At 40.9% G+C, this 11,110-nt stretch overlaps 1 protein-coding gene across 2 annotated transcripts in view; it reads right to left on the bottom strand.

Annotated features, from left to right (window-relative positions):
- Nucleotides 1-1,581: 1,581 nt before the first annotated feature.
- Nucleotides 1,582-11,110, bottom strand: part of LOC138043454 (NLR family CARD domain-containing protein 3-like) — a 283,562-nt gene continuing 274,033 nt past the window's right edge. The window contains exons 13-18 of one of the 2 annotated variants that reach the window (XM_068889725.1): nt 10,796-10,858; nt 9,511-9,543; nt 8,924-8,986; nt 7,542-7,574; nt 6,955-7,017; nt 1,582-4,789 (exon numbers count right to left, since the gene is read on the bottom strand). In XM_068889725.1, coding sequence (XP_068745826.1) covers nt 2,034-4,789; nt 6,955-7,017; nt 7,542-7,574; nt 8,924-8,986; nt 9,511-9,543; nt 10,796-10,858 — 3,011 coding nt within the window. In that variant the 3' untranslated portion in view covers nt 1,582-2,033. Of the gene's footprint in view, nt 4,814-6,954; nt 7,018-7,541; nt 7,575-8,923; nt 8,987-9,510; nt 9,544-10,795; nt 10,859-11,110 lie in introns of both variants that reach the window. The other variant, XM_068889726.1, reaches the window with a different exon arrangement.

The following is an 11,110-nucleotide window of genomic DNA, read 5'->3' as shown; positions in this document are numbered from 1 at the left end:
GATGTTCTTAATCCACTTGTTCTTATACGCGGGTATTTTACCGTACCGCAATTATTGAATTGTGATTCCTCGAAGACCAGAGGGCGATTAACGGCTACAATGATCAGAATAAATGTATTATCGTTTCTGGAAAGTGGAGAAGTATTATCTTGACTACATTGCAAGGAATCACGAACAGCGAATTCACCGTTGGATCGATGATTCTGGTTTAAATAATGTTATACGTGTCTTCAAGTTTTGGCAGCTGAATGAATGAATGTGAACCTGCTATACCTATCCACCCATACACTCACAGAGGTCAGCCACCACACCGGGAACTTCATCCCCTACTCTTCTCGAATAGTGTGTGGGTTCTTTGATGTCAAATAGGGAACTAATGAACGTGGGAGATATTTATGAGACTGGGCCTACGCTTTATCCGAGAAGAATTGAAAGTCAAACCACTTGGGAATGTAATTACAAAGGCAGCACTTTCTCCTCAGTTATTTGAAAACCCTGAGTGTTGGTCCGGCCGGAGTCGAACTCACGACCTCCCGCATGGCAGCCCGGTGATCAACCAACTGAGCCACTGGTGCGCGGATTCAACACCCGTTTCAAGATTTGGTAAACTGATGAAAACGAAGAAATTCTAGGAAAGTAGAAATACAGCATTTCATGTTATGCTAGAAGTGGGTATTGCGTGTGAGACAAATGAAACCATCTTTAGTTTACTTTTACTGAGACTCAGTACTGCCAAGCAACGAGATTATTTATTCATAGAATCGTTTTTCCTTTAAAACTTCGTCTAGAAGAAAGCTTTTTTCGCGGAACTTTTTGCAATTAAAAGAACCCAATGAGATGTACCTGGGAATATCAAAAACTAAAATTTGGCAAAATGATCAATTTTGGGGTATACTGATACCTTAAACCATCTCGCCTTGTTTTCATTGGGGAGGCGCGGTGGTCTCATGGTTAGTGCGCTCGACTCCGGACCGAGTGGACCGGGTTCGGGACATTGCATTGTGTTCTTGGGCAAGACACTACTCTCACGGTGCGCCTCTCTCCACCCAGTTGTATAAATGGGTACCAGCGAAATATAGGTGAGGCGATAAAAATATCTCTCATTTTCTCAGGATTATTTTTGGTTTGATCAAGTCCCAAGAGCAAGAGCAAGGGTTGCACAGTCGGTTAGTGCGCGGCCTTGGTGCATAAGGTCCTGAGTTCGATCCCCGGACCTCACATCCTTGTTTCGACTTCTTTCCTTTCAGTGTAGCCTAACTATCTCTAAATACCCTTAAAACGGAGCACTGATGGAAAGAGGGGGGTAAAATGAGCGCTCCGTCGGCTTCCTGGGAGAGTACTCTCTAGAGAGTAAAGGAACTTCCACCGTTAAATAACGTGTACCTTTACCTTTACCTAATACGTCAACAAAACTCCCGTATGTCAACAAAAACATGGGCGAAGCTGACTAGGGTCCTTAAAGGGAGAACAGAGTAAGACTCGTAAGCAATCCCATAACTACAAGAAACTACCAAAAAAAACAAAGGAAGCCCAAAACTGTACTGTGGCCCGATGTCGGAACAAAAGGTTGTCCAGTCTGAGTTTTTCATTCACTTGACATTTACTCTAAAAATAAGAAAGCATGAAGTGTATTCTTTTCTTAAAACTTTAAATATATCGTAAAAGCCAACAAAATTACATGTTCCAAAGTACATTCCATGTGCAATGACGAAACTTTCACTTCATTCTTTAATACTACGATCGCCATTGGCAATATTTACTGACGTTTACTGCGACATTCATAATTCTGCGGAATTTCACCTTCAAGGGCTAAGCGCCGAACTGCGTTTTGGAATCCAACAATCAAATGTCCGAAGATAGTCGGGAAGATCGACTCTGCCTCCGGAAAGTGAATTGGAGTTCGAGTTTTTGTTTCGTTCACAGCACGAATACCATTATGATTTAAACGTTTTGAAAATGGCTTAACGGTATGCAATGCATACAATTTCACGATCGCAGGGTGTCAGTTCTCTATCAGTCAGTACAACAGCAAACTAGTAATCGATTTTATTGTGAATCAACCACAACGAAGTCAGCGTTGAATTTAATTCCATTGCTTCAGCCAGTGCAGCAGCACCCGAGTTACCGATTTTATTGCCAGACAAGAGTAACTCTGTCAGCGTTGAATTTCTTTCCACTGCTTTAGCCAGTGCAGCAGCACCCGAGTCACCGATTTCATTGGCAAACAAACTTAACTTTATCAGCGTTGAATTTCCTTCCATTGCTTTAGCCAGTGCACCAGCACCTGAGTCACCGATTTCATTGTAACCCAAATCTAACTCTGTCAGCGATGAATTTAATTCCATTGCTTTAGCGAGTGCAGCAGCACCCAAGTCACCAATTTTACAGTAGAGCAATGACAAGGATGTCAGCGTTGAATTTCTTTCCATTGCTTTAGCCAGTGCACCAGCACCTGAGTCACCGATTTCATTGTAACCCAAATGTAACTCTGTCAACGATGAATTGAATTCCATTGCTTCAGCGAGTGCAACAGCACCCGAGTCACCAATTTTACAGTAGGTCAATGCCAAGGATGTCAGCGTTGAATTGAATTCCATTGCTTTAGCGAGTGCAACAGCACCCGAGTCACCAATTTCACAGTAGGACAATGCCAAGGATGTCAGCGTTGAATTGAATTCCATTGCTTTAGCGAGTGCAACAGCACCCGAGTCACCAATTTTACAGTAGGACAATGCCAAGGATGTCAGCGTTGAATTGAATTCCATTGCTTCAGCGACTCGGAGTGCAACAGCACCAGAGTCACCAATATTACTGAGGAACAATTCCAAGGACGTCAGCGTTGAATTGAATTCCATTGCTTTAGCGAGTGCAGCAGCACCCGAGTAACCAATTTTACCACTAATAGACAAACCCAAGGATGTCAGCGTTGAATTTACTTCCATTGCTTTTGCTAGTGCCTCAGCACCGAAGCTACTGATGTTATTTTCAAACAAATCTAACTCTGTCAGGGTTGAATTTCTTTCCATTGCTTTAGCCAGTGCACCAGCACCTGAGTCACCGATTTCATTCAAACCCAAATTTAACTCTGTCAACGATGAATTGAATTCCATTGCTCTAGCGAGTGCAACAGCACCCGAGTCACCAATTTTACAGTAGGACAATGCCAAGAATGTCAGCGTTGAATTGAATTCCATTGCTTTAGCGAGTGCAACAGCACCCGAGTCACCGATTTCATTGTCAGACAAATTCAAGTATGTCAGCGTTGAATTGATTTCCAATGCTGTAGCCAGTGCGGAAGCACATGAGGGACCGACTTTATTAGACAAAGTCCCTCGAGATATATCACATGTCTGAATTTCAAGAAGCGAACCAAAAGTATGTGCTAATTCTTTGCTAAAGGTACCCTGATCTTTCTCACATTCCTTGATACAATTCAATGAAACAAGTACATAGTCATCGCGTGCATTCTCGTCTGCTAATCGGTTAATTGCACTTGCTATACTTGCTATAAGTGCCGTGGCCCTCGTCTCGCACCGTTGAGCCAATACACCACAAGTAAACATAAGCACCCGTTGAAACTCTTTAAAATACCTGGTGTCAGAAACTAAGCTATCGGGGCTAATTTCCTCATCTAGAAGCTGGCAACTGAGATAAAACGCAGCAAAGAACTCCTGAAAGTTCTTGTGTAGAAACCCGTAGCACCTACTTGGTCTTCGTTTGCTGCGTCCCGGCTGAACTGACAGAAATCCCAGTTCAGAAATTAAGTCGCTGGTACAATTTCGGAATGCGCTGCGCTCGAAATACATCTCATCGTTGAGCAAGCCATTCAACGCTATACAACCCAGATCCTTTAATTCAGCGTGGTAAAACTCGATTGGGTCTTGGTCCGTTTTTGCTAAATTCTTCTTCTGCATGTACCTCTTCAGCACGCACGCAACTATTTCGAGGAAAAGGAGAGTTCTACCTTTTGGCAAATCTCCTTGGAAGTCTTCGCAAAGAAGGCAAAGAAGTGCTGTATTTAATGGATTTGCAGTTAGTTCCCCAAGGCTTGCATCCGATCGCAGCTTGTCCAAGAGCTTTTTCGCCAGATGCTCCTCGGTTTTGAAATATCTCCAGATAAAATCTTTAGCATCGTTTTCAGTAAATCCTTCGACCTCTAGCAGGGTGTCACAGCACTCCCGTACTTCTATCCCAGCTTCGTGGCGTGCTGTAACAACTAAATGACATTTTGGAAGCATTCTCCCTTGAATAATCTCTTTATAGACGGGTAATTTATGGGTTGGCAACTCATCCAATCCGTCCAGTACCAGCAAGACCTTTGACTGATGGTCCCGAACGAAGCTGAAGAACTTTTCTCTTTCTTCTTTCTTTATGTCTTTCGGTAAAAGCTGGTCATCAATAGCCTCCCATAAGTCAGAGTTAATGTCTCTACATTTCAACAACAGCAACACTTGGACATCAGGAAATGAATCTCCTGATTTACAGTTCCTGGCCCAGTCGCAAGCAACCTTGTTACAATAGGTGGTCTTTCCCATGCCTGGCTGTCCTTCAATCAAAACCTTTCTGGGTTGCGAACATTCTTCATGTGGTTTGAAGATTTCCAACATGTTAACTGTAGAGTCAGTCTTTGTCCCTCGTTCTTTTTTCCTGCTGACCATTTTTAGCCTGGTAAAAATGTTATCAAGATGGAATCGAAACTCTTCGCACCACGGGAAAGGCGCAAGCCATCCTTCACGGGTTTTGTAGAGTTCTCGAATATCGTCGATAAGGTCAGCTGGACCAAAACCATCTAAAAGAGAGAAACCGTCAATAACTGAAAAAAAAATCGTCGTTGTTCACTCACCCGAAAATATTATATCAGAATAATGCCTACTGTATGCTTATCAGTGAAGTATGAGTCACATAACAATATGTAGCGGCGGCAAAAGACTATCTTTCAACTGATATTGAATTGAAGTTTCATGTTCCTTTTGTCTAAATGGTCAAACACAAAATGGACTATTTAATAATAATAATAATAATAATAAGAATAATAATAATAATAATAATAATAATAATAATAATAATAATAATAATAATAATAATAATAATAATAATAATAATAATAATAATAATAATAATAATGGTATCGGTATTGCTTAAACGGGCCCACAAGTGGCATTGGTATTGTTCTACACGACCGAGGTGTTTTAGGAGTCACAAAGTTAAAACTCGCAAGGAGAACCAAAGTTCTGTTTGGGTTAATGATTGAAAAATCAAACACTGAAGCAAAATCGATGCAAATCGAGTTGCCTGGCTCAGAAATTGATTGTGTCCGGACATTAATCAGAAACAGGGGCGACGATTAGTCGGACGCAAATCGAACACAGGGGCGACATGTTCAGCATATAATTCAATCGTATCGCAACTGCCTTTCATATTATCTTAGGCGGCGGGGGCAGATGTAGTGAAAACTATTACTAGCAATAATAATAATTAACTTTATTTACCCAGGAAGCTCCACTCACTAGAAAGTGGTTTTCAGGGAGGTGCTGCATCCCATTGAATTGGAATTTAGAAATGTTGGTTTTTGAGGAGAGGGGAAACCCCCGGGGGAGGACTCGATGGGGGATGGGGGGTGGAAACCAGATAACCCAGAGGAAAATCTCTCGGAGCAGAGTAGAGAACCGGCCACCACTCCGGAATCGAATCCGGGTCACACTGGTGGGAGGCAAGTGCTCTCACCACTGCCGTGCGCCATCCTTGCTCACAAATAAGGTAGCTTATGGAAGCCTTTGAAGAGCATTTAAAGAGGCTGGTTCCGGCTGACGGGCATGGCGACTACTGCTGTAGTGCTTGCAAAACAGGCTACTATTTTTATATTTAGCGATGATTTTTCTTGTTATGTTTCAAAAGCAGTTTGTTTCAAATGGAATCGTCTTGTTATGACCATGATGGATAGAAATACATTGTTTCATTTCAAGTGTCATTTAGCTGACTCTACGGAATAACTTCGTTTCCATCGCGAGCAGTCTAAATGTCACTTGGGGGCTGGGGGATAGACAACGCGATGGAGGCACGAATTTAGTTACGCACACTGTTTGTAACCCAGCGTTACCTAACCAGAGACTTTAATTGCACTCTCGCTTGGTTGATGCATCACGTATCTCTTGTTTGGTTTGTTGTTGTACTTTATGCTTCGTGTTACCAAAAAAACCCGAAGAATAAGTACAAAAAACAAGGTTTGTTCCCCTAGTGTATTTAGTTACCCAAGCTGTTTACAGACCAGCGTTATCTGATCGAGATTTCAATACAACTTTCGCTTGATTAACAACACCTATCTCTTTCTTGTGTAATTCTAAGAGTTGAAGAGAATTATCGCAAATTACGTCCCACTTATATTAAAAAAGAGTAATAGTAGTGTAATAGTTTTTATTTGTTATAATAATAGAAAGCCGGAATTTGTTGCAAAATTCGTTGTTGTCTTTTCGCTTAGTGCTAATTACCGCCCGCCCATCTCCGGCTGCATTCTTTATGCTAAAAAATTGTGCTGACGAAAGTATGACTATCGTGAATCCCAAATATGGATTTTTTCTTTTAACCTGTTGCATTTTCTTACGCTTTTTGTCGTCTGTGTTTTCGGCAGCTGGAATAAAAACAAGAAAAAAGGAAAAAGGAAAAAAGAAAAGAGCCTCCAGAACGATCGAATACGACTTGAACGCGCGACCTCTAAATTTAACTGGAACCTACACGCGCGCGTTTAGCCACTTGGTCACGTCGTCTAAAAAATGCAAACCCTGTGGACACTCACTCTCACACGATGATGGCTAAGGGCAGTAGACACCAAAAAGTGAGATTGTTCCACATGGCACCTGCCCACTGTCATCATCTTGTTGGCACTGTCCTACACGCACCAGACGTTTAAGGCCACAATTTGGCAGTATTTCCGTTCGAAGTTTATACTTGCCAGCCTACCTTCGATCCCTCCCAAGTTGTCTTTTGTGTCTCCCTCTTCCCTCTTCCACTGGGTGAGCATTTCTTAAAGAGAGGAAAAATAATTGAGAAGGTTCAAACCAGTTTCAAAACTTTCAAGAAACTGCACCAATCTGCAAATGTAAGGATAGCCTCTATAACCGTTATCACCACGAATCTTTGCTTGACAGTTGACAAAATGTGATACATATTGTGATGCAACGGCAGGGGTGCAATCTCGTTCCCAGAGGCTTTGTTCCCTTGTCCAGCGGCTCGAAAAACGAGCGACTCTGGGATAATCTGTTTCGAATGACAAGATTCTAGATAATAAAACTAAATGAGCCAGGCAGTTCATTGATGCCAGCAATTAGCTCTGTTTTCTGTAGAGTAACAAGGGGCATCACTGATCCTCTTTAATTTAGGTTTTTTAATTCTGAATTCTGCTACTCAATCCACCCTATTAAGTGATCACATATCTGCAGTCATGTACAGTGTAGCATGTAGAAGTGAGATGCTTAGTTCGTCAGCTGTTTCTACAATGTAAAAATCACAATGTATGATGGTTGCTTTATTAAAATTAATTAACACACCTTTCACTTCTCCGACTTCTGACTTCACCATTTCTGGATTAAAACAAGAAACAATAATTATTGTGTTTTATTGGTTTGGTTCACCTTAAAGTGTCTCTCTAACACAAGACTACAATCTGGACTAGAAACCCCGTTGCTCGCTTGCATTTACGAGCCTAATGGTGTCGCAGTCAGCTTGTCTTTATCCTTGGGATTGTTGGATTTACCTCGTGGAACTGGTGTTTCTTATTCCATGGAATTTCTTTAGTTTTTTCCATACATTTTTTAAGAATGAAGATTTTAGTGTAAAGATTTTTCATCTTTATTATTCCCATTTTTAAGAACGAATAATTTTCATGGTCAAATATTTATTAATCCCTCCTACGTGATTTAGTTTTTCGTACATGTACTATCTGACTGTTTCTGAGATCAAAGTTTTAATTTCACACAGAGTTTGTTTCATTTGTTAACCTTATTTTGGGGTTGAGAGTTTGCTTTGTGAACTTCTGCCCCTCATTTTACAGACTAACCATAACTTTTGTCTATGACTTTCCCTCAACTCACCATCCACACACACACTATTCATATTAAACAAAAAGCCAAAAGAACCCGAAGAAAAACTACAAAGCACAAGGTTTGTTCCCCTAGTGTATTTAGTTACCCAAGCTGTTTACAGCCCAGCATTATCTGATCAAGATTTCAATAGAACTTTCGCTTGATTAACAACACTTGTCTCTTGTGTAATTCTAAGAGTTGAAGAGAATCATCGCAAATTACGTCACACTTATATTACAATAGACAAATTAAGCCGTTGATCTACGGCTAAATTTTTCCTTAGTGTACTAGCTTCTCCCTATGTATTTGTTATAATAGTAGAATGCCGGAATTTGTTGCAAAAGTCGCCATTGTCTTTAACAGACCGTCAACCTTCGGCGTCAATTACATTGAATGCACACCTCGCATCTAGTCAAGTTGATTTTACCAAAATTGTTCCCCCACGGGTGAATTGGTCTTTTTACCCCTTTGAATTTTGATTCTTTTAGTAATAGTAGTAGTATGAGTATCGTCAATCCCAAATTTGGTTTGTTTTTTTAACCTGTTGCATTTTTCTTACGCTTTTTGTCGCCTGTGTTTTCGGCAACTAGAATAAAAACAAGAAAAAAGGAAAAAGGAAAAAAGAAAAAAGCCTCCATATTGGTCACGTCGTCTAAAAAATGCAAACCCTGTGGACACTCACTCTCACACGATGATGGCTAAGGGCAGTAGACACCAAAAAGTGAGAGATTGTTCCACATGGCACCTGCCCACTGTCATCATCTTGTTGGCACTGTCCTACACGCACCAGACGTTTAAGGCCACAATTTGGCAGTATTTCCGTTCGAAGTTTATACTTGCCAGCCTACCTTCGATCCCTCCCAAGTTGTCTTTTGTGTCTCCCTCTTCCCTCTTCCACTGGGTGAGCATTTCTTAAAGAGAGGAAAAATAATTGAGAAGGTTCAAACCAGTTTCAAAACTTTCAAGAAACTGCACCAATCTGCAAATGTAAGGATAGCCTCTATAACCGTTATCACCACGAATCTTTGCTTGACAGTTGACAAAATGTGATACATATTGTGATGCAACGGCAGGGGTGCAATCTCGTTCCCAGAGGCTTCGTTCCCTTGTCCAGCGGCTCGAAAAACGAGCGACTCTGGAATAATCTGTTTCGAATGACAAGATTCTAGATAATAAAACTAAATGAGCCAGGCAGTTCATTGATGCCAGCAATTAGCTCTGTTTTCTGTAGAGTAACAAGGGGCATCACTGATCCTCTTTAATTTAGGTTTTTTAATTCTGAATTCTGCTACTCAATCCACCCTATTAAGTGATCACATATCTGCAGCCACGCACAGTCTAGCATGTAGAAGTGAGATGCTTAGTTCGTCAGCTGTTTCTACAATGTAAAAATCACAATGTATGATGGTTGCTTTATTAAAATTAATTAACACACCTTTCACTTCTCCGACTTCTGACTTCACCATTTCTGGATTAAAACAAGAAACAATAATTATTGTGTTTTATTGTTGTCTCTCTAACACAAGAATACAATGGACAGTGAATGGGGCCTTTTTCAGCAGTTGTGAAATTGGGGGGTCAGTTGAGGGGTAAATTTAAATTGGTTAAGATCCACTCATCTCAGCTCTAACTCTTTCCCTCCTCAGTGACACTGAGAGATATTACTCTAGAGCGGATTTCAATCCAGTGTTGTGAAACCAAAACCAAAGTAATCACTTTGGCCAATCAAAAAGGACGGAGACAATCCAGTAAACCAATCAAAAGTCGAAGCAATTACACGTAGCCAACACAAAGCGCGGGAAAATGTGTACGCGCGATCCACAATTGGTTTTGGTTTGACTTCTGATTGGTTGAAAAGAAGTTGCAAGAACTTTGAACCAATCACATTTATACATTATGCTTCGTGTTACCAAAAAAACCCGAAGAAAAACTACAAAGCACAAGGTTTGTTCCCCTAAATACACTTGTATTTAGTTACCCAAGCTGTTTACAGCCCAGCATTATCTGATCGAGATTTCAATAGAACTTTCGCTTGATTAACAACACTGGTCTCTTGTGTAATTCTAAGAGTTGAAGAGAATCATCGCAAATTACGTCACACTTATGTTACAATAGACAAATTAAGCCGTTGATCTACGGCTAAATTTTTCCTTAGTGTACTAGCTTCTCCCTATGTATTTGTTATAATAGTAGAATACCGGAATTTGTTGCAAAAGTCGCCATTGTCTTTAACAGACCGTCAACCTTCGGCGTCAATTACAGTGAATGCACACCTCGCATCTAGTCAAGTTGATTTTACCAAAATTGTTTCCCCACGGGTGAATTGGTTTTTTTACCCCTTTGAATTTTGATTCTTTTAGTAATAGTAGTAGTATGAGTATCGTCAATCCCAAATTTGGTTTGTTTTTTTAACCTGTTGCATTTTTCTTACGCTTTTTGTCGCCTGTGTTTTCGGCAACTAGAATAAAAACAAGAAAAAAGGAAAAAGGAAAAAAGAAAAAAGCCTCCATATTGGTCACGTCGTCTAAAAAATGCAAACCCTGTGGACACTCACTCTCACACGATGATGGCTAAGGGCAGTAGACACCAAAAAGCGAGAGATTGTTCCACATGGCACCTGCCCACTGTCATCATCTTGTTGGCACTGTCCTACACGCACCAGAGGTTTAAGGCCACAATTTGGCAGTATTTCCGTTCGAAGTTTATACTTGCCAGCCTACCTTCGATCCCTCCCAAGTTGTCTTTTGTGTCTCCCTCTTCCCTCTTCCACTGGGTGAGCATTTCTTAAAGAGAGGAAAAATAATTGAGAAGGTTCAAACCAGTTTCAAAACTTTCAAGAAACTGCACCAATCTGCAAATGTAAGGATAGCCTCTATAACCGTTATCACCACGAATCTTTGCTTGACAGTTGACAAAATGTGATACATATTGTGATGCAACGGCAGGGGTGCAATCTCGTTCCCAGAGGCTTTGTTCCCTTGTCCAGCGGCTCGAAAAACGAGCGACTCTGGGATAATCTGTTTCGAATGACAAGA

The sequence above is a fragment of the Montipora capricornis genome, chromosome 3, assembly GCF_036669925.1.
Source record: "Montipora capricornis isolate CH-2021 chromosome 3, ASM3666992v2, whole genome shotgun sequence".
In the NCBI taxonomy this organism is placed as follows: Eukaryota; Metazoa; Cnidaria; class Anthozoa; order Scleractinia; family Acroporidae; genus Montipora; species Montipora capricornis.
This window is presented reverse-complemented; position numbering and strand designations above follow the sequence as displayed.